This window comes from Haliaeetus albicilla, chromosome 13 (genome assembly GCF_947461875.1).
Source record: "Haliaeetus albicilla chromosome 13, bHalAlb1.1, whole genome shotgun sequence".
Classification (NCBI taxonomy): Eukaryota; Metazoa; Chordata; class Aves; order Accipitriformes; family Accipitridae; genus Haliaeetus; species Haliaeetus albicilla.
Window position 1 is genome coordinate 32,886,564 of NC_091495.1, and position 22,302 is coordinate 32,908,865.

The following is a 22,302-nucleotide window of genomic DNA, read 5'->3' on the forward strand; positions in this document are numbered from 1 at the left end:
CATAGGAACTCCAATGGAAATAAAATTTAGAGAGTTTTCCCACAGAGGGTTTTAAAGGTGGGAGGTATTATAGATCAAGTTAGAATAGAAGATTAGCTGTTTCTACATTATATCTTTTTAACACAACAGATATTTGTAAAAGCTTGCTTAAGCTAGTAAGCACCACAAAAATAAGACAAGAAGGCAAGAAAAGATACTCCATCTACTGTTTCATAATTCATGTGACTACATTAAAATTAAAGAGAGAAACATCTCTTGATGTTAATGTAAGGATGCAGAACAGCAGAGGGATTAAAGAATGATCAGTACCATGTCCATGAATGAAAATGCAGATGAGATTTTTTAATGTGAAACAAACCATTGCAAGCCACAGATTTGTACACAGAATTAATTTCTATTCTTGGATCCATGAGTAGCCGCTAATGCCTTATGTTATCCATGCCTGCCAAGGAGGTTTGAAACTTCTTCCCTATCTCTCACATGCAGACTTTGTTACTGTTTGATGTGACTTTGTCATCTCTAGCCTATACCATTTTGAAAGACTCTGCTTTAAAATACCAACCAGTGAATTCAGAAAACACAGTGCCTAGGGATGCATAAGCTTTTGTTCTGAACTCCTTCCGAGCACCAGTGTATTCACTTCCTGGTGTTCAGGATGAGCTGGCTGATTAAACCCTATGAAGTCTGCTAGTCTGGTACAATTCTACTGGAGATAAGATTATTTTTTGCCCCCATACCATGCTGTGACAGCTAAGGTCTCTGAGTTGATCACTGTGAATACTGTGTATTGCTGTATACTGTCACTGTAGTAAGGGATGAGTTTCAGTATATAGAAGAACCTATCTAACTCAGCTAGTGTTTTTGAATTTTGTATTTATTTATACTCATTGAATTGTGATAATAATTCTGTTTTGATTAGCTTTGGTGTTGAAGTTGGAAATTCCCGGGTTCTACAGCTCATGCTGGCTACTGACATTTATTGTAGCTGCAGGTTTAGTACTGTTGCCTGCTACAAGATGAGAGCCTAATTTTCCTGTCAGCCTGTGCTTTAGCCTTTCCAGTTCTGGTCCATTGGGAGCTGGTGGCCTTTAGTTGCTGTTCACACAGGGGTATGTGGTTCTGGGATGGTGAAATTCAGGAACAGCCTCCTCCCTGGAGAGGTGGGAGAAGAAAATAAAGTCCATCCCAAGTGTGAGGTGTATCAGTTTATTAACAGCAGAATATAAGGGAGGTGCCAGTGACTGCAGGGTATTAAATTTGGAGATCCAAGAGATCCTTGTCATGTACATTTCAAGGTTTTAGACAAGTGGCTTTGACTACAGAGTAACTTTTGTTATTGGCTAGAGGCAGCAGCAGGTTGGGCAATAAAGGCAGTGTCTGTGGTAAATGGCTATACAGAAGGACTGTGAGAGCTTGTCTGTAAGTCCCTCATAAGACACCTGTATAGCTCAGGCTCTAGCTCAGGTATACAAAGGCATTTGAGCTTTGAAAGATTGCAGTCATGCTCTTAATAAGATTTACAGAATCGCTTGCATAACTTCATTGTCTCAGTTCCGTTACTTACTAAAGCAGATAGCTACTCAGTTGGGTAGCTACCATAGGCAGTTTCATAAATCCCATAAGGCACTTAAAAAGTATTTTTAATTTGTCCCTGTAAGCATTTCTGTAGAACTGAGCACACACACTTTTCTTTATATAAAAAGCCTTCTGTCTTTTTTCTCTTGCATGTGTGCACCCACAAACAAAAAAATCATTAGATCTTTTTGAAAGTTCCCCATCAAAATGCTTTGCAGTCAAAAGTGCTATTTTATTAAAAGGAAGTGTTTGTGAAATTATTCTAGCTTTGTTGAAAATCTTAATATTTTTATCAGTATACGAGATGCACCAGTGCTAGGATATGAATATGTTTCTGAAACATATTCATGAGAAACATGGACCTGAAAAAGTCAGTGACATTTTTTGGCAGACTTGGGGAAAGGAAGAGTTTTCACTGAAATTTTTATCAGCAGAGAAAAAAAAGATTGTTCAACAAATCAGATGTAAAATATAAAAGGAATCCTGCTTCATTATTTAAATTCTTCTGAAGGAGAACGCAGAGTGGAGTAGTTTTACCAAGATGAAATCAGTTTTGCATATCATAATTTGATGAGTTTGTCGAGTAGAACACAATGAGCCCTTAATATCTAAAATACCTTGTTGATAAGTTGCACTGCCACATACCTATTTTGGTGAGGGACTGCCTAGCTTGGCCTGTCAGTGGCAGGCACAATAGGGCTTCTGCCTTATTTTTTTGTTTCTAAAACCTGGAAAAGAGGAAGTGTACTGTCCATCCCCTGGCTGTGGCTTTCAGGAGGTGATGCACCATCCCAGTGATCCTCTCTCTCCTAGAAGGTGTCGGCTGTTGGCCTCAAACCAATCCTGTCCCGACTAATCCCCCTCACACAAAGGATGTAAATGACAGTGAAATACAGCACTAACACTCGCAGCAGTTCCTCTTTTCTTGTGTTGCCTGTTCCCCAGCTGTGGGGACCGGAGTATTTGTTGTGCTCTGGGAAGCTCATTCAGCTCGAGTGCATCCCAAGCAGTGCGACAGCTGTGCAGCCAGCATCCTTCTGAGTGCATTGCTGCTCCCTTGCTTTGCTCCTGTTAATCCAATAGTAGGCAAGATTTCCTCTTCAGGATTCTGTCTCATTCCCCACCGCCACCTGGAAGATAGGGAAGGTAGTATCTGTTCACATTTTGCAGGCTGTTCAGACAGCCTTGGAAAGCTGCCTCCTCAATCCTAACTAGCATTATTGTTGTTAGCATGGTAAGACTGGTTTATTTAGAATGGAGTAGAATAGACTATTTCATTTGGAAGGGACCTGCAATGATCATCTAGTCCAGCTGCCTGACCAGTTCAGGGCTCACCAAGTTAAAGCATGTTGTTAAGAGCATTGTCCAAATGCCTCTTAAACACTGACAGGCTTGGGGCATCGACCACCTCTCTAGGAAGCCTGTTCCAGTGTTTGACTACCCTCTTGGTAAAGAAATGCTTCCTAATGTCCAGTCTGAACCTCCCTTGGCGCAGCTTTGAACCATTCCCACGCGTCCTATTGCTGGATCCCAGGGAGAAGAGCTCAGCACCTCCCTCTTCAGGTCCCCTCCTCAGGAAGCTGTAGAGAGCCATGAGGTCACCCCTCAGCCTCCTTTTCTCCAAACTAGACAAGCTCAAAGTTCTTAGCCCTCCTCATAGGACATGCCTTCCAGCCCCATCACTAGCTTTGTTGCCCTCCTCTGGATGTGTTCAAGGACCTTCACATCCTTCTTAAATTGTGATGCCCAGAACTGCACACAGCATTCAAGGTGAGGCTGCATCAATGCTGAATACAGCAGGATCATCACCTCTTTTGATGGGTTATGCTGTGTTTGGTGGCCCCCAGGATGGGGTTTGCCCTCTTGGCTGCCAGGGCGCACTGCTGACTGATATTGAGTCTGCTGTCGGCAGCACCCCCAGATCCCTTTCTGCAGGGCTGCTCTCTAGCCACTCCCCTCCCCATTTATACTTGTGCCCGGCGTTACTCCATCCTAGGTGCAGAATCCGGCATTTCGACTTGTTAAATTTCATCCCATTAATCATAAGCCAATGCTCCAATCTATCTGGATCCCTCTGCAAGGCCTCCTGTCCTTCAGGAGAGTCAACAGCACCTCCCAGTTTGGTATCATCAGCAAACTTGCTAATGGTGCATTCAACTCCTGCATCCAGATAGTTGATAAATACATTGAACAGAACTGGCCCTAGAATTGAGCCCTGAGGAACACCACTGGTGGCCAGTTGCCAGTCAGACGCAGCCCCATTAACTACAACTGTTTGAGCCCCGCCATTCAGCCAGTTCTTCACCCAGCACACCATGAACTACTTCAGAAGTAAGAGTTAAATATACACTGTAAACCTAATTCAGTATGTCAGCGTTCTGCTTGGAACTGAAAGGTGTGGGGAGCTAAACCTCTGGACTTCTAGTCATCCGTCTTGCCCAACTGCCTTCAAATAATTACCATGCAAAGATAAAACCTGGGTTCTGTAATTCAAGAGATAAGACAAGCATGTAACATCACGATAAAATAGACTTTGGTCTGGAGTGCACATCAGGATATAAATCATTAAGCAATTGTTTAGATGTAATATTTACTGGTTTCTTTTCCTAAGGCACAGCTCGTATTTAAGATAAATGCACTGAAGTTTAAAAACAGCCAGAAAGTAGTATTTTAAGTGAATTTTTTTAAAGTCAGATTTTTATCTTTCTAATTGTCCTTTGATTACTTCATGGACATGTGTCTGTTTTTTTTTTTTAAAGCATTAGTAAAATTGAAACTGATTAAACAGCTAGGATTTGTCAGTCCAACTTGATTCATATTCCATGGATGTGAGGTGCAATATAAGCCCGCCAGTTCCCTGCAATCTGCCACCTTGTTAACTGATTGATCCCAAAAGAGAGTACAGATCAGTTAATAGCAATGCTAACATATAAGCTTGGCTGGCAGCCAAACAAATACAGCCGCTGTTTCAAATCAGTAAGTAGACTCAAAAAAGAAATGATATTTTACTATACTCACTTAAGTCATGTTTTACAAATAAGAACAGTTTCACAGCAGCTTTATGCAAGGCAAACTGGAATCCTTGTCGCTTTGCTCCTGGCTTTTCACATTCAAGGAATCTTTTGACTCACCAGTGTTTAAAATGTCTTTCTTACCCTTAAGCTTCCTACCAGGAGAACTATTAAGATTTTTCTTAAGCGTCTGTTATTCTCCTTGGCCCACAGCCCCACAGCAGTGTTTTGTAGGATTAGTGCGAATCAGTTGTGTGAGATGTGTATGAAAGATGTAAGATAAAGATCCTTCCACATATTAATTAATTTGGATCATCCTTTCAAAGTGCTGCATGAGAGAGAGACCAGAAACTGCTGATGAGTGTCACCCCCTCCAGGAGGGACACTGATTTGCTGTCAGGCAGTTCAAATCAACAAAAAAAATTGAATTGTATTGGTGCAAAAAATCAATCTCCATGCCTAACACTGCACCTAAGAGGTGCCTTACTATTTTTTTACTTCCCAGGATGCAATTAAAAATTAATTATATATTTCATAAAGTAAAAAAAAAGCCAAGCTACCTGAAGCAGACATTCATTAAAGTAATATAGAGAAAAAATCTTTTTCTATTGAAAAGAAATGTTCAGACAGATTGAGGCTTTTTTTCCCCATAGAAAATGACAACTTCTGCAATTAGTGTGTTTTGAAAGGTCCAGAAGGTTGGGTTTTGAAAAGCATAAATGATTGCTGGAGTTAGTCTTAACTGCTTTTTGTACCTTTTGAAAGTCTCCTCTGGAGAAGATAAAATACCTTGTAACATTTTTATTATTAATTAGTATGTATAAGTCATTAAAATATTTTGTCTGACCCTTGACCCTCTCTCCAGGTTAATGCAGTGCACGCAGTAAGAGGATGGATACAAAATTCAAACACTTCTCTCTTTTTTTTTTTTTTTTTTGTCTTCTTCCAGGGGCACAATAAAATCATAACCTACAGCAGACCTGTATATTTTTGTATATTGTGTGGCCTTATTTTGTTGCTAGATGCTGGATCTAAAGACACAAATCCTCCAGTTTATACGATGTATGGCTTGAAGCTCTTTTCACCTAGATCTCTCCAGTCAGCCAGAGACCATGTAATAGGTGAGTCAATATTTTTCCTAGGACTGTAAAAATGAATTAAGCATTAGCTGGGGAAGCCTGTGTTTTCCCATGTTGGCAATCAAACGCATGTTATGGAGGCACAACTCTAAGTCAAATTGATAGAAACATTTGGAATGACTTAAGATGGGTATAGGGGGGCCGGGGGCAGCTGGCAACCTTTCCTCACGTAAAAGGAGTTCTTAATGAAATGAGGCTCATAGGAAAGTCTCTATAGAAAACTAACAGTCACTGATGTTATTAGCAAAAGACATCATCTGTGAAATGCAGTTAATCTTTGTAAGGGCTTGTCTGTGCAGAGCAGTTACTGCAGAATAAGCTGAGTTTTAAATGTGATGCCTGGAAGCTGATCTGTGCCAAGTCCTCAGATGGACATTCTGCTCATGAAGAACACGTTTTTTCTTGGTTTAGTTTCATCTTGCTGTCCACGTGATGACTTAGTGTGGAGCGACCACTCCACAGTAGCTCTTCCAACCTGTTTCCTTCTGGAATCATGTTCTGAGGTGGCTGAGGACATTCAGATATTGCCCCAAAACGGGGCTAATGATCTGTTGGCACTTGCAGTCTGTAACTGTGATGCTGCTCTAGTTGTACCACAGATAAGAGTGCTGAACTGCACTTGGGTCAAGCAGTGCAACACTGTTAGGTATGAAGTAGAAAAGTTAAAGTTTACTGTAAAAGTTGTGAAAACTTGCCAAGAGCTGTGTCATGGTGTACCAAAGATGACCCGTTGGTTTGTGAATTTAGAACCAGGAAAACCTTCCGTAGTAGAGGAAAAAACTTTGTGATATAGAGTGTATGACCTCTGAGGTCCTTGTTCACCTGTGACTGTTGTACTTGCTTGTTGCGATACTCAAGTCAGGCTATTACTGCCTGAAAGGCATACTATTTTTAGGAGAGCCTTCTGGTCCTTTATATGGGTTCATTGACTCCCAATCCTTCTCACCAGAAACAGGGGAATAATGAAGACCTGCATCTCACTTATTTTCATTAGTTTCTTTCATTGCCTTCCTTTGGTCTCATTAAAGTTTCTTCTTACATCTTATTTTCTCTGCCTGTCAAAGGTGAACAGTAAAAATGCTGATAAATAATTCAATGAGAATCTTAAATGACACTTGGGATAGAGATAAATGAAAAACTATAGCAACCAGAATAAGAAAACAAAGTGTGGTTATGAATGTGCTAATTTTGGCTGGCCTCAAAAGAGGTGGTAGAGCAGGTTCTTGAAACAGCCTGGAGGAGGTGGGGGAGAGAGGAAATACGGGCTCAGTTTAACGAGAGAGGAAGAAGAAACCATTTCCCTTTGCTTGTCCGCTATCCTTATTTTGCCAAGGTGTATTTGTTCAAGTGATGTTTGGTGCCACGGTTTGGCTATTCCTTGCTTTGGCTATTATGGGACTCCCAACTTCTGGCTGCCATGAATCCTTGCAAGTGTTCACAGTGCAGCTACTTCTGTAAGCCATGGCAGTCTGGCATCCTCCAGCATCCTGCTGCACTTTGAGTATAGATTCCCTCAGGCATTAAAGGTATACAAGTATTTGATTTTGGCAATAAAAAGAGGAGGGAAGTAGGCCTCGCTGAATACCAATGAAATGTTGCTATCATTTTGCATTTTTGCCTATTTGCTGTGTATTTTTGATATTTCTTTATTGGTTTGTCCTCATATGGTAACTTTTAAATTTGTATTTTACTCATAATTTATTGTAGTATTCAGAGTTCATATGTTGGGAAACCAAGGGATTTTTGACTCTACAGATACCAAGGAAAGGAAAAGTCTTCTCTTTCAGGTGTTTACTATGGTAAGAAGCTAAAGTGATGGAAATCACAGAAAGGACTTACCGAGGAACTAGTGTGATGCTGCATAGCATACTATGATAAAAGTCTTGAAACAAGATTATAAAAGAAAATCAGTGGAAATTTGTTAGATGTGTAACCTAATTACTTAGAAATGCAGTTTTTAACAGGGCCATCTTTTTTCAAGCAATCTATTTAGGATCTGATTCTGTTTTATTTTAAATTGATGGTGGTTCTGCTGTTGATTTATATTAGTTGGGGGATCATGGCTTTAATTCATTCTAACTATGGTTTTCATCTTGAATTCCTTATTTCAGTTGACCTTTTTGCTAGATTAACGTACGTAGTGCAAGTGAAGGCCACAGACAGAGCCAACCTCAGTCACTAGGTGCTACGGGTATGGCTAGTGACAAAAGTGGTTACACACTTAATGTATGATAGTTTTTGTGATGAAACCATTTAAACATTAGGCAGGTGAGTGAAATTATTTGGCAGACATCTCAGAAGAGTAACTATCAGGTGGTGGCAAAATTTTGTGATAGCAAGTCCTCTGCCTGCTACTTTCAGCAATGACTGAGCTTCTGTCAGGGAAGAAAGCCTCTGTGAATGTTATCCTCTGCTATGTTCAGGAGGGGGAGAACAAAAAGACAATTTCTCACTGAAATAACACGTTAATTTTTTTTTCCCTGTGGAAAAGTATATATTATTGCACATCAAATGGACTAGTACTCGGATACATCATTTTTTTTAAATAATAATTTTCTAAACTTCTAAAATGTTTGCAGTGATGTTACCATTCTACATTTCTCAAAAGACCCAGAGTTTCCAAAGTCAAAATTTGTGTTCCCCTCCTACACTTATCTGGTAGCTACTCATGTAGAGGAAACCTTCAAACTGCAGTGTTAAATGCCAGCAGCTCACATAAGCATCTTAGTGGTCCAGCTCTTAAAGGTGTTGTTCTGTATGGAACTGTGTGATGCTTAAACAAATTCTCTCTGGAATTCATAATGCAATTCCAAGTGATTAATCAATTACTTTTATTGTCTGCCTCCCACAAGGGAAACCTCTGCTCCTAAATTCAATCCTTTTGTAAGTGACAACTGTTTATTTTCCTCTCTGGTATGCTCCTTTGTGCAGGATGAGATAAACGAAGCTACCTTAGCTAAAGGAGTTGTTAGGATTATTCAAGGTATTAATAGAGAGAGGGTGAGGTGAGGACATTGCTGCAGTCAACCAGCTTTTCCCTCCTTGTTTACATTCACCCCTGTATATTTTGGTGTACAGACAGGATAACGTCTCCGGTCTTGTCTTTCCTTCCTGTGCTCTTATTCAGCTTTTTCTGAGGTTACTACAGCAAAGGCAGTTGTTTGGACTGTAAGTCAGTAGTCTAAGATGAGTTCTGGCAGTTCTGCAAGTCCTTTGCGCGAGGAACAAGATCTCCTATGAGTTTCAGCAGTGAGTTTTTGGGATAGGTGATCCCACGGCGAGTCCACATGGTCTGCTGGGCATTTTGCTGTCATGCCATTGTCTGTCTTCAAAAGTGGTTCTTGCTTGGCTTGGTATGGCTTGGTGGAATATCTAATAAAATAGCAGACTAGTAAAGGAAGAGGAGATTAATAATGGCATTTTGCATGTAAAAGATCGAGAAGACAGTGTTTCCTTACATTCTTACGTATGTATAATTTGTGCCAGTGGCAGGAAGTCGTGATGAAGGGTGCATTGTGAATGCAAGTATACTTAAGTGAGCCCTGTCTGTGTTTAACACTTGAGTATGTCATTTTTTTCTCCTGTGTTTGACTTTCTCAGAAAGATTTACAATATTAGATAGCAGTAATGTATAATATGAAGATAAAAGCTGTCAGATCAAACTCTGTGTATTGTTTTATTTTAGCACAAGATGCATTAGTAAGAGTAGCTGGGAGTAAAATGTGAAATTAGCATTCAACAAAGAACACAAATCCTATTGTTACCTTCTTAAAGTTTGAGTGGGGTGGAAAGAGGAATAAGTTGTACTAGTGAGTTGTTTAATTTGCTTTTTATGAGAATGAATAGGAGGAAACTGCAGTCTTCCTAGCATGTAAACTGACAAATAAATACTTGTTTACAATGAAGAGTGGCTGACACACATCTCTCTCCCTTCATCATGCAGAACATTCTGGTACTGGTACAACGAAGCAGTAGGAACATGATTAAACATGTGCATGTATCCTTGAAAGTTGACAGCATCGGAGACTTGGGTCAAGTGTGTTTTTAGATGCTTTGCTAGACAACTGTGCTTAGCGTTTTCTAGGGTGGAGCTAAGAGTAAATGGATGGGAAGGAGGAGTGGCTGGAAGTGAACAGAACATAAGGCTAGCAGCACATTTACCTGAATTATGACTTCTGCTTTTCCTTGACTGTAATTAGCATTTCTATTTAGAAAGAGACTGTGTAAAGATGTCAGACTGGGTTTTACCCCTGAGTTTCTTTACTGTTTTTACTGTACTTTCACTATTGCAAAGTCAAGGTCCATCCTGCTGGAAGCTGGGGAAATATTCTGGGAAAGTTTTGCTATAGGTTTGTCCCATTTTTACATGCTGCTTTAAGTGTCTGCTGTTGGTTGCTGGCAGAGGCAGAATATTGTGATAGCCAAGATACTTAGGATCTTAGCCATTAAAATATCTTTTGTTTGTTTATACTGAGTTGTTATACCTGTGCTTGAACCATCTCAGATTCAAGGAGACAGTTCTGGAGTCTGCAAATTAAAATTTCTGTACTTTAAATAGAACAAATATAACTTTGAAAGTATTTGAGAAGCAGTAAAGAGGCTATGTAACGCTATTTTTTTCTGCTGCTGCTTTTATCCAAAATAAAGCCTAAAGTTAATCTCCGAGCTTTAGTTTCTTACATGTAAAATAGCATAATTTATTTTGAATACATGAGAAGGAAAGTGTAATCGTTGCTGCTAAGGTTAAGGTATGCTCACTGGAGTAATCTTCAGAATTTATTGCAACAGTTTCTTATTCTGGTATGATGCATGTTTGTCTGTTCTCCATACATTGTGATGTATGACTGTGTTCTAACATACATCTTCTTTTTTTCTTTAGTGTTTTTATATTGTTTTCCTGCAATTTCTCTTCTTGGCCTTTTCCCTCAAATCAACACCTTCTGTATATATCTTTTGGAGCAAATAGACATGTTGCTTTTTGGTGGTTCTGGTAAGTAGCCAGTTGCAGCCTGAGCTATCCATTTCTGGGCTTATAACCTTAGATTAGAGTATATTATTGCATGTTTTAAAGCACAGTGCATGTTAAAGCTCAAACAGCTAATGGTATTCATTTAACAGTGGGTAAATACTAATAAGACCCCCTTGATTAGATTTCTTTTTTCTTTTGAAAAGTTGTATGCAAGTTGTGCTGTAGGCTGCAGAATGTGGTTGACATCAAAGAGCTCTTTCCTGGCATGTCTGATGTGGATCTTTACTACATTTATAAAAAAGAAAAACTTAAAAAAAAAAATTCTGTTAAAACTCCATTTAAAAAATAAAAATAAAAAAATGTTTGCATTCTTCCATAGTAAGGCCTGTTCACAAGATATTGGATATGTGATGGTTTTGGTGTTATTTCAGTCAGAGATTAAACAAGGCCCATGAGAGACGATGCATTGGGTTTTTTGTTGGTAGTGGTGGGTTTTGTTTTTCATTATACCTTAAGCAACAGAGAAGATTGGGATGCGTCTACACTGTCATCTTAGTTTGATCAGAAACACTTCCTCCTTGTTCCCACTTAACACATGTTGTTTTGCATCACGGAATGCTGTCAGAGTGTGCAAACTGGATTCCATTTAGATGAAACTTAAAAGAAAGGTGCACTGTAAGGGTGCAACTATTGCACTCCAAACACTAATGAGCATACAGTCTGTGGGACCAGACTAGAGATAGTCTGCAGTAAGGCATCTCAAACATGAATAACATGGATACGACATCCTCAGAACTTTTCATTCCACAGATCCATGTTTACTGCATCATTCTGCTTGCTATTGTAGACATAGCCTTTGGCAAGTGGTTAAAACTAGTACAGATGATACAGGTATTCTTTGCTTTTTGTCTCATAAATACTATAGCAGACCTGGAGGAAATAACATGTTGGATAAAGTCCTCAACCTATCAATAATGATGAGTCTGGTGTAGGTTGAATCCTAATTAGAGCACGGTTTTGCAGCCACTATATCTCCATTGTTGAGACTGCTGACCTCCTAATTCTGACAGCTTTTCCTACCCTTCTTCTGGAAGATCTCAAAGGCGGTATAGCAAGACATCAGCTGGCATCCTTCTCTCTCCCTTTAAGTTCATTTATGTATCTCAATATGGTGCAAATCATGGTTGACTGAGCAAGTTAGGATGCTTTTGTATGGTACCTGGTGTCTCCTGTGTGTCAGGAGCAAAGCAAAGGAGGAAAACTCCACGTGGAGTTTGCCTAGAAAATTGCTTATTTTGTAGATCACTTCATTCCTCCTTGGTAGCAACATGAAGAGGCATACTGGTATTTTGGCAAAAGAATGTTCAGTACAAAACCCAATAGCATGGGACCTCAGGTCAATGGAAAACACATGGAGTACAGTGGCATCAGGCTTTCAGTCTTAGCTGTAAACAGTTTTGTAAGCTTATTTGGGGCACTGAAGGTGTTCCCTCAACAACCAGCTTTGTGATATCTGATTTTTATCTCTGTACCTCTCATGATACAAGAGCTGTTTAATTTTTTTCTTTTGATTGCACATCCTCATTTAGGAAGAAATTAACTAATATGTGATGTCCATATTTCAGCTGCTGCTGGGTTCGCATCTGCACTATACAGCATTTCCCGAAGCTTTGTGGTTCTGATTGTCCTATACGCTTTCTGCTTCAGTGCAGTGAAGGTAAGCCAGAAAAACAACACTGCAAAAATTCAAAATTTCAAGCTCAAAATTCATATAATACGGGGAGACCAGGATTGTTTGGTTCTGTGTTGTCATTGTTATGCTTTACAAGCTATGCTTCAGGTTCTGCCTATTAGCTACACTGAAATGGATTGAAACTGTAGTAGAAATACTGGAGTAAACGTGTGTCTAATACCTGTGACTTTTTGCCTCTTACATGTATCAGTCTGAAACGATCCATTGAATTTCCCCTACGAAGACTAACAGCAGGCTTGGCTTAAAAAGCTGCAACTCTTAATGACCCATATAAGCCAACCTGAATTTGGTCAAAATTTCTAATAAGGTCCATATTTCTGAAGGAAAAAAAAAAATTTGTTGTTGCTTCGTAACAGTATGCCTAAGAACTTAAATGTCCAGCTTGGGCAGATCAGTGGACCATCTAACCCAGTAATGTGTTTGCATCCACAAAGAAATGCCATTTAGGAGTTTAATGCCAGCCAGATGATAGATTGTCACTCTTCTCCCTAATATTCCACCAGTATCTACAAGTGTTGGATTAGGGATGTTAGAGAGTGTGTCCCTGCTTCTTTCATTTGGTATCTGTAGACTTGTTGTCTATGAATTTGCCAAGTCCCTTCCTGAATGCACTGGTCATGTCTGTCTCCACAAGTTTGTGCCAACAGATTCCAGATGTTTGCTGCGCTCTGTGCAACACAGTGCTGTCCTTCATTGGTTTTAAATTGATCTGCTAATTTCAGCAAGTCTTCCCTATGCCTACTATTGCAGGATTTGTGGAAGAACTGTTCTGCATTCACCATATCCACTGCCTTCGCAGTTTTGTCGGCATCAGTCATATCCTCCCCCAGCTATCTTCTCTTTAAACTGAAGAGTCTCAGCCTTTCTAGCATCTCCTTGTAAAGCAGCTGCTCTCTCAGGAGTAGCTAAGTTAGTCATCCTACTCTGTGCCTTCTCTTACTCTGTTGTGACCTTCAGATATGGAGAGTGAGTAGCGTATGGCGCTCTGGATGCGCGTGTGCCTCGGCTCTATATGCTGGCAAAATGACTGACTGCCTTGTTCTCAGAACACTTCCCAGTGATGCCCAATGTTGGTTTTTTTGGCAGATGCTGCATTTTGAGCCATATTCAATCTAAAGCTTTTTTTTTTTTTCCAGTTAATGTATGTGTCCTCTGCATTTTTTGTTTTATTTAAAAAATAGTAATGAAATGTTGGCTGCCTTCAAGTCTGCTGTAAAATTCCCAGTGACCACAGCAAGACCAGAATTTTCCTCTTAGACTTGTGATAAAATTTATCCTTTAAGGGACAATCTTTTGACAGTGTTTCATTACAGGCTAGATGCTGTCAGTGCCCATGCAGGGGTGCACCAGGATGTGCAGTGATTTACAAGCTGCTCTTGACATCTTGTGGGCGTACGTGAGAGGATGCTTTGTGGTGCTACACATGCATAGCACACACAGAGATCCCAATATGAGGTTCTACAACAGCCAAGGATGTATCATGTCAACACCCAGGCTGGTGATTTACACAGATGAGAGGGGCAATCAGATGTTTCTTTAAAGGAGTTCTTTAAGGAACATAAGCATTTCTGTAATGGCTTTTAACAATTTTCCACTTAAAATTTTGAATAAGACCCTTAAATCAAAAAAGGTCAACTATAATGCCTTAATGGTCTATCAGAGATGATCAGAGCTGCCTGTGCATGCGTTCTTAACCACTCCCGATAGTAAGGTAAAATGTGTTAAGCCACCATTTTATCTTGCCCCTGGGTGGCTTGAGTCCATATGCAATAAATTACGGCAACTCAGCTGCTGAGCAGTGCTGCGTTAAGACACTTTAAATTAAATGTCTTTGAACATGTGGTGTACTCCCAGGGAATATCCTGTTGCCAGGCTCACCCAGTATAGCAGTTATACTGGTTTGACCTGACCCAGCTGTGTGATGCTAGAAAGCTTAACTGCTTCTTACGCAGTTTCCTAAAGTAGCTAGCATTCCTACTACCATTTTCCGCCTATATTAATGATTCCGAAACTGGCAGCTGGGATGGAGAAGGTGGCTCTCTGTAAGAATGAACAGAGTGAGAAAAATCTATAACAGTGGGGAGAAACAATGAGAAAAATGGAAAGAGCTATATGGAAAGAAGGAATTGAGTTAAACCACTGTTCAACAGGCAAATATCTGGGGAAATGATCTTTTTCTTTTTTTTTCCCCCTAAGTTTAGCAGAGGGCGAATCACTAGTTGAGGGCAGGGAAGTTGTGTGATGGATACTTTAAAAAACAGTTCGGTAAACAGTATTAAAGAAAAGCCTCTTAAAATATTCTACAGACTCCTTTCTGAGTGTAATACTTCAAATTACAGCATGCAGGTGGCTTTGTAGATAAGCAATCTCCTCATGGATTAGACTTCAGACTGCTTAGAAATATGCTTTTAATGCTCCCCTGAAGTTGTAGAGTGCTGTGAAAGATTTACAAGATATCTGTTGTAAATTACCAATATTAAGTGCAGACTTTCTGTTCACACAGAAATTACAGTTAATTTGAATTTTTATGGCACTGTTCTTGTGAAAGCAGTTCTGAGGAGGTTAATTTAAAGCATGTAAAGATGATTCCACTTGCTTCAGCTCATCATCTCGGTCTACTGGGGTGCTTGAAATTTCATACGTTTTTTCTAGAAATTATTAAATAAGCCCTTGTGTTAACCCTCCCTGTTCTTCAGTCAGGTCCAGAGATTTTTTTCCTTTTGGACTGTTGTCTGTAACATTGCAAGAGAATGATTCTTTGGTTTGTGGAGGAGGAGTAGGAATTGGCTTAAATGTAAGAGAAGAATCTGATCCTGAATAGGGACCACTGTGACAGGTGGTCTAATACCCCTGTAAGAAACTAGAACTCTTCTGATACGTAGTGATAAACAACTTCTGACCCTAATCAAATGAAGGTTTGGATTTTTGGTGCACGAGAAATTGCAGAATTTTAACTCAAAACTGAGCAAATGCTGTAATCTGTTTCAGAGGAGTTTGCACAATGGTGATAAGTACATGGTTTTCTTTAATATAGAAATGGCATCTCTTCCACACTTGCACTTTACAGCTATTCTTTATTTTTCATTTTTATTTTACTCTTTTCACTTTTAGTCAATTTGGCAAAATCAACAGAGTGAAATTTTCAGTATTTATGGAGGTCAAAAAAATCGTCACAATCAAAAAGATTCAGGGCAGGGAAGCATGATAGACTCTCACTGGCATGGGATTTCTGGGCTGCAAAGCTTATTTCTTGGCTGAAATGTAGCATCCTCAAATGTAAACTCTCTTTATTGGCAGAACATCTTATAGCTCAGCAGGTGTAACTAGCAGACTTCTATTTCCTGAAATAAATTGCAGAGGAGAATAGATCTCTAAGTGGTTGTGTGCTTTGTACTGGTGAAAAATTGCTCACATCAAATGCCCAGGTTGAAGACCCATTCCAGCAGTATCAGGCTTGAGTGTCTCTTTCCTTAAGTGGTTCTTGTGTTCTAATTACTATCTTGCAGGGTGAAATAGACTAGCCTCATTTCTCTGTGGACTTTAATTATTCCAAAAGGAAATATATTATTCCTGAAGAAGTTAATTAGAAGAATAATTAATTTACCACATGGTTTTCTTTTTTATTAAAATAAATAATGTTCATTTTATAATAGATCTGTGTTCATAAATGAGTTTTTCTTGTTCATTTTTAGAAACTGTATATACATACGTACAATAGTTTGATTTAGTTGCAGTCAAATTTTGAAATTATTTTAGAATAGCAAATTCACAGCAATTAATTCTTTGCTCTAGAACTCCAATTTGAGAAAAAATAAAAAGTAAGAATTGAGCAATTGTTTTGGCTGTGTCAACAGAACAGTGTAAGTACTTGAGTTAACTTTAAAACATGTGAATATAAGCTCTGAGAATTGAGACAAATAGGCCTGTGCTGAAATCCTGTGCCTTGTCCAGACTGATTTTGCTGTTGAATTATGTGGTACAAAACCAACTGAGAGTCTCTGTGAAAAAGCAGCTGCAGTATAGATGTATCATTAGTTTAACTTAATAATTGTCATTGATTTTTTTTCAGATAAGTTGCCTGAGGAAAATTATTATACACTATTCTCAGCTGAGAGTTCATCCTGTGATCTGCAGATAAAATTCGGTGTGCCCAGTTTTTGAGTTAATCTGGCCCTGCCATTCTTTCTTAATGACCTTGCAGCATCTTTGCCATCACACAACCGGAAATGTTTCACTCTCATGGCTAAAATGCACATATTGCCTAAAAGAGGATGGACAGATCTCTAGCCTTGTGCTAACAGCGGGTGTGCAGGTTGGATCATTTGGCAGGCTTGCTTGATCTTGTGGCAGGACTTGATCAGAACCGTATGAGATGTGTTTTGGGGAGTGGCTGCATACTGCTTACCTGGGGGACGCAGAGTGTTATGTGACCAAACACACACTTTCCATGCAACTAAAATAAGCGATGGTCTGTTACAAGGCCATGCACAAACACATCGTGCAATGAAGAGACCTGTGTTTGAGTTGTGTGACTCATACTTGGTGGAGAAAAAGGGATGTGTTGCTCGGAGCTGACTGAGAAGCAAAGGGGTCCCACCCACTGTGGCCAAGCGATCGGCTCCCCTTCTCAGAGTGCTCCTCGGCAGCTTTGCCCTTGCTTGACGTTTGTGTGGAGGAACTGTGGGTTTGCAGTTTGTCAGGACCTCCTCTGGTGGTGCTACTGCTGGACTGATCAGTTTTCTTTTTGTTTAAAGCTGTCAAATTAAAAAAGAAAAAAGAAAATCACAAATTGTTCACAGTAGGAAGTACAGAGTATTGCTTCTAAAATTGGAACAGGTAATTTCTCCAAAAAACCCCAAAACACAAAATAGCTGGAATTCCAGGTCTCCATCCATGTGTTTGAGGCCCTGAGGACTGATGGACAGGACACTGTTCATCACTTGTGTCAGTCAAAGGAGCGTATTTTGAGTGGAGCAGGTTTTCCAGTCGCTGTCTGACATAGCTGGGGAACAGCAGTCGTTCCCTCTGGTGATGATGCAAAGTCACCTGGATAGATTTTTGGTTTACAGTCATGTTATCCCAGTGATGCAAAGGTAGTTTGGCTACAGCTTTCAGGTGCTGTAAAGCATCTCTTCATACATCTTTTCCCATGACACATCCCTGTCATGAGTGATATGACACCAGCTGCTTATCCAGCCTTACAGAGAACAATACTGTGAACTCGTTTTCAGACAAGACAGAAGATAAATGTCGTAGCTCCTGAAGTGCAAAGGCCTGAGTTTCTCCAGCTTGCTTTGAGATTTTCTTTATCTCCCAGGCCTCTGTTTAATGATATAATCCCTCCTTATTCCAGTTCTTTCCAGGTCCTCTATGAACTTGCATTTACTTTTGTTTAATAAAAAGCTCTAAATCCTAAACATGGTTTTATCATGTCTTTTGGTCATTCCTTGGATTGTTAAATCTAACAGCAGCTATTTTTCAGTTTGCTACTTTTTTGAAGCTATTGGGTTACTGACTTCAGTTTAAAATTATCTGTATTCACTTTAGCCTGGCTCTATTTCTGATCTCAGCTTCAGTGCTGTAATCTTGAACAGAAATTGACAGCTCTAATAGCTACCTTAGCTTTGATATATGAAAGGGTTATCTCTTTTTCCTGGAGGAGGAGTTTTTATTTTCAGATATTACATCCATCAGATTGGAGACACAGGAACTTCTGTGCCATCTTTTTCACTTGACTAGAAGTGCCTGATGTATTGATTTTCGTCTCCTGCTCCATCTGTTTGGTGGTCTGTGCCCAAATATTTAACAGATATTTAAAAAAAAAGTCAGGTGCGCCCTCCTACTTTTTCCACAAATATTCAGTCTGGAATTTAGCCATCTTGATATCAGTCTTTAGCATTCCAGCGCATCAGTGTTTTTCTGTGGGGCAGAAGAGCACATCCTCAAAGGTTTCTGGAATCAGTCAGTCCTTCTCTTCTGCCTTCTGTTCCAATCAGCTGGTTTGGATTTGAAACTTGTCCAGAACCAGTTAATTATTTGTCATCCAGCTTTTTTGTTGCATTTTTGGTTTTGTTTTTGTTTTTTAAACTGCTTAAGGAACTTGTGGTTTATCTTAATCAGCCTGGAAAAATTTCAGATTTTGGACTTGGGACAGAAAATTAAACTGATGTGAATGTGTTCATATGTGGCACAGCTGCCTTTTCCAGCTCTGTGGAAGTACGTATTTTTTTAAATGAAAGTTATGTAGTTTCCATTACCTTATACCTGAAGAAGTTCTGGTAACTTACTTATTGCTTCAGTGGACAGTTACTAAAAATCCTGTGTGTATTTTAAACCATTCTCAGCTGACATTATGTAGTTTGGTTTGTTGTTTAATGAGTTTTAAACTCATTACTCAGAATAACAATACTTCTTGATTCCCGTTTTCAACGACGCAGGCTTCATCTGTGTACTAATAATTTTGAAATATTTGTCTTAGGGTTTTATAATGGGAAAGAATTGCAAGCATACGTCTCCCTCAGTCTTCTAAGACTGCCCAAACAAATTTCTAAACAGCACTGAATGGGCCCATGTGTATAGACAGAATTCCCAGATGTGTAAGTGACCAAAAATAGAAGTATAGGATTATTAGACAGCTTTGTTTCTACCGCATAAAATACTTTCAGCCCTGTTGGAGGTTTTCGAGACAAAGCTCATCAATTTTATGTACTTTCCAATTTAGAGATCCCTGAGGTTCAAGCAAGAGCTGTTAGGAGTGTTAATTTTGGAGAGAATTGTCAGATATCACGCATTTCAGTGAGCGATGTTTGCAGCCATAGTCAAATGCGCTTTAGACATAACTTCAATAGTTATGCTCTTAGTTTTCTGTGTATAATAAGAACTTATTGTCCAGATATAACAGAAAAAGTAAATTATGCCTGCAGAATCCAATATGGCCCAGGGTTACTCTTAGTGAAGTGTTGTCACTGTATAGGAATGTAGAAATCTGCACTTCTTCTTTAGGATAAACTCACAATTACGTGAAACATGAGTATCCATGCCTCCCACCTGGGGTTGTTGCTTATCTTACTCCCTAGCCGCGGAATTCTAGTCACAGAGCGGGACCCTGTTGTGTAAGGTGGTGCGCGCACAGCCCTGCATCATTCCCATCCTTATGGATTTTAAATTTCAGCAATGAAAATAAGGTCACAGATAGCAGCTGGGAGTGCAGAGAAACAGGGACAACATTGCTTAGAGTGGGCAGTAGTATCTGTATTCTGGTAGCTTATCACTTGTCAAGTTTTTGGAGCTCTTCTGGGAAAGTAATGTTTTGTTTTCCATGGATGAGGGGAAGATAAGGCTGGTGGGCATCTCCCCGTAGAATTTGTCTCTAACCAGTGTAACACGAGGCTCATGAATAATTCACATTTCCTGGTTGTTAGTGTTCGCTGAAAATGTGTATCCATGATAATATAGTCAAGCTTATAGTTAACCTTGTAGAGAACAAGTTGTTGTTACCATTTTCTCTTACCTTTGGGGGTGGGGAGGATTCCCTTTTACAATCTCATTCAGAAACAGGATGTTAGTATTTCTTTCATTTTACCATCACACATGTGGAATGGCTGACTGTCAACAGCTGTCCTGTGTATTGTTTGATATGAGCAATAACATAGATCCATGATGAAGCTGGGGAGTGGAGGTAAGGAGAAGACCTTTCTTTGTCTGGGCAAAGAAAGGTTGGTTGAGTTGCAGGGAGGTTGGACTAGATTACTTTTAAAGGTCCCTTCCAACCCAAACCATTCTGTGGTTCTGTGAATAATGATGAAATCATGAGAGAGTGGAAAATCAGAAGGTGGGTGTGCTTTGTGAAGAACAACTGCAGTGTGCGTCCATGTTTAAAAAGCCAGCCACTATGCAAACACATTCACCTTCAACAATGCTAATGCTGCAGTAGTCTGCAAAGTCTTTGAGTTGAGAGGAATAATTTGAAAAAAAGAGGAAAAAAAAAAGTAACAAGAATTTCTACTTTGCACAAATGATTCTCTGTTCAGAGCACTTTTTGTCTCTGGAGTAGGACATATGATTTATTTGAGTCTATCTTTGAAAGATAAGTGTGCTACATGCATTTTTTTTTTAAGGGAAGAAAGAAGCAAAAAGAATAAATAATGTAGGACAGAAAACTGCTACTGCCACTTTTAAAAAATACATTTGCCTCCCCATCTCTACCAGTGGTAAAAGGCTCCTAAGTTCAAAGACACCTTTATCTTCCTTTTTAGTGCATTGTTTTGGGATTAGTCGATTCTGTGGTTAGAATGGAACCCCTCCCACCACCACCACTGGGTCTGTTGTAACTCATCACTTTAATCCTTAACTCTGTAAGTCCATTTCACTTGTTTTAAAAAGGACTACGTGAGTGTCTGCATCAAAGTCAAAACCGTATATGAAAGCACTACATGTCACCTCAACCAAATGAGGTAAAGTAGGAAGTCAAACTCCCTGTCTAGTATTACAGATAATACCAGCTTCCAAGACTAAAACCTGTCATTCCTGTTTTCCCACTAAGAATCATTGTCCGATTATCAGCTATATTGGTTTTTTTTTCTTCATCTTTTTAATTTAAAGCTCTACCAGGCGTCATTAGTGGGGAAGGAAAATGACAAAACGGAGCAGGGTACATCACACTGATGTTGGAGAAATGACACCTATGTTCACTCTCATCTTTTGTACACCATTGTGTAGCATTATTCTGCAAAATCCTGGTCTCTAGGCACATAGCAAATATCGATGCCTATCCTGCCTGCCTTCCTGGCTCCCTGACAGATGAGCTTTGAGGGACAATGACACTTTGGAACTGGAGCACAGGCCAGCCAAGTGCAGAAGCTGTGTGTAATATACAGAAAATATGGAAGTAAAGAGTTCCTGAGGCATTAATATGGGGAATCAGCTATGTGCACTTTTACAGTAGAAAGAGGGCAGCATGATTTCTCAAACTGGCTACTGATACATTTCAGTACCAGGTATATTGCTGGGCTATTTACGGTATTTTGCTTTCAAAAGAAGTTGCAGGGTGAAGGGGCAGTCATGGACTAGAAGCTGCTGGGTGGATCTGTACACGGTTGTATTGCCCTGGACAATGGATATTTGGATAGGCTGTGATTGAGCTATTTTCAGAACATTTTGGCTTCACTTAGTTTTCTTCAGTGTTTTGAAGAATATGAATTTCTGACCTAAGACTAAGCATGGAAAAGCTAATCCAAAATGTATTTGGCCCCAAAATTGGGAACAATAAAATGAGGAGTGGAATTGGATGGCAAAGGTTAACTTGTCAAACAAATGGTGCTGGATTCTTTCAGTAATACCATGTAACTCTCTCTTTTGTTTGTAATTGCTGTTTTGAGTAGGATTGTTTGATAGAACTAGATGGTTCTCTTCATTTTTGTGATGTTCAGTAGCATGATGAGGGGAAGGTGATTCTTAGAATTAAAATTTCACTTCTCTGATACTACTCTTGGGATAATGAGAATTTCAGGGTTCAATTCCAAAGAAATGTCATGTTGCAGTGGGTTGGATGTTTGTCCCTTAAAAGAAAATTAGTTTGTCTTGCTCAGGTATTCATTGTACCTGAAAGAAGTGGAGTGTTTCTTAATGTGAGTCAGCTTTGCTAAGAAATCACACATATCACTGGGCAAAATAAGACCAATAAACTTACTTTATTCTGTGAGAATATTGGTCCTGTATGAACTGTGAAGTTTTTCAAGCAAAAGATATGGTGCAGAAGATGCCTTGGTTTTATTAGCTTACAGTTTCACAGATCCTACAAGCATTGTTTCTCAAAATCTACCCAGAAAGTACTCTGATGTCAGGATCTGGTGACCT

At 39.5% G+C, this 22,302-nt stretch overlaps 1 protein-coding gene across 2 annotated transcripts in view; it reads left to right on the top strand.

The window, feature by feature from the left end:
- PCNX2 (pecanex 2) overlaps positions 1 to 22,302 on the top strand; it is a 158,099-nt gene that overhangs the window by 44,351 nt on the left and 91,446 nt on the right. For both annotated transcript variants that reach the window (XM_069800740.1, XM_069800741.1), the window contains 3 exons: positions 5,536 to 5,707; positions 10,605 to 10,715; positions 12,320 to 12,411. In XM_069800740.1, the coding sequence (XP_069656841.1) occupies positions 5,536 to 5,707; positions 10,605 to 10,715; positions 12,320 to 12,411 (375 nt within the window). The remainder of the gene's footprint in view (positions 1 to 5,535; positions 5,708 to 10,604; positions 10,716 to 12,319; positions 12,412 to 22,302) is intronic.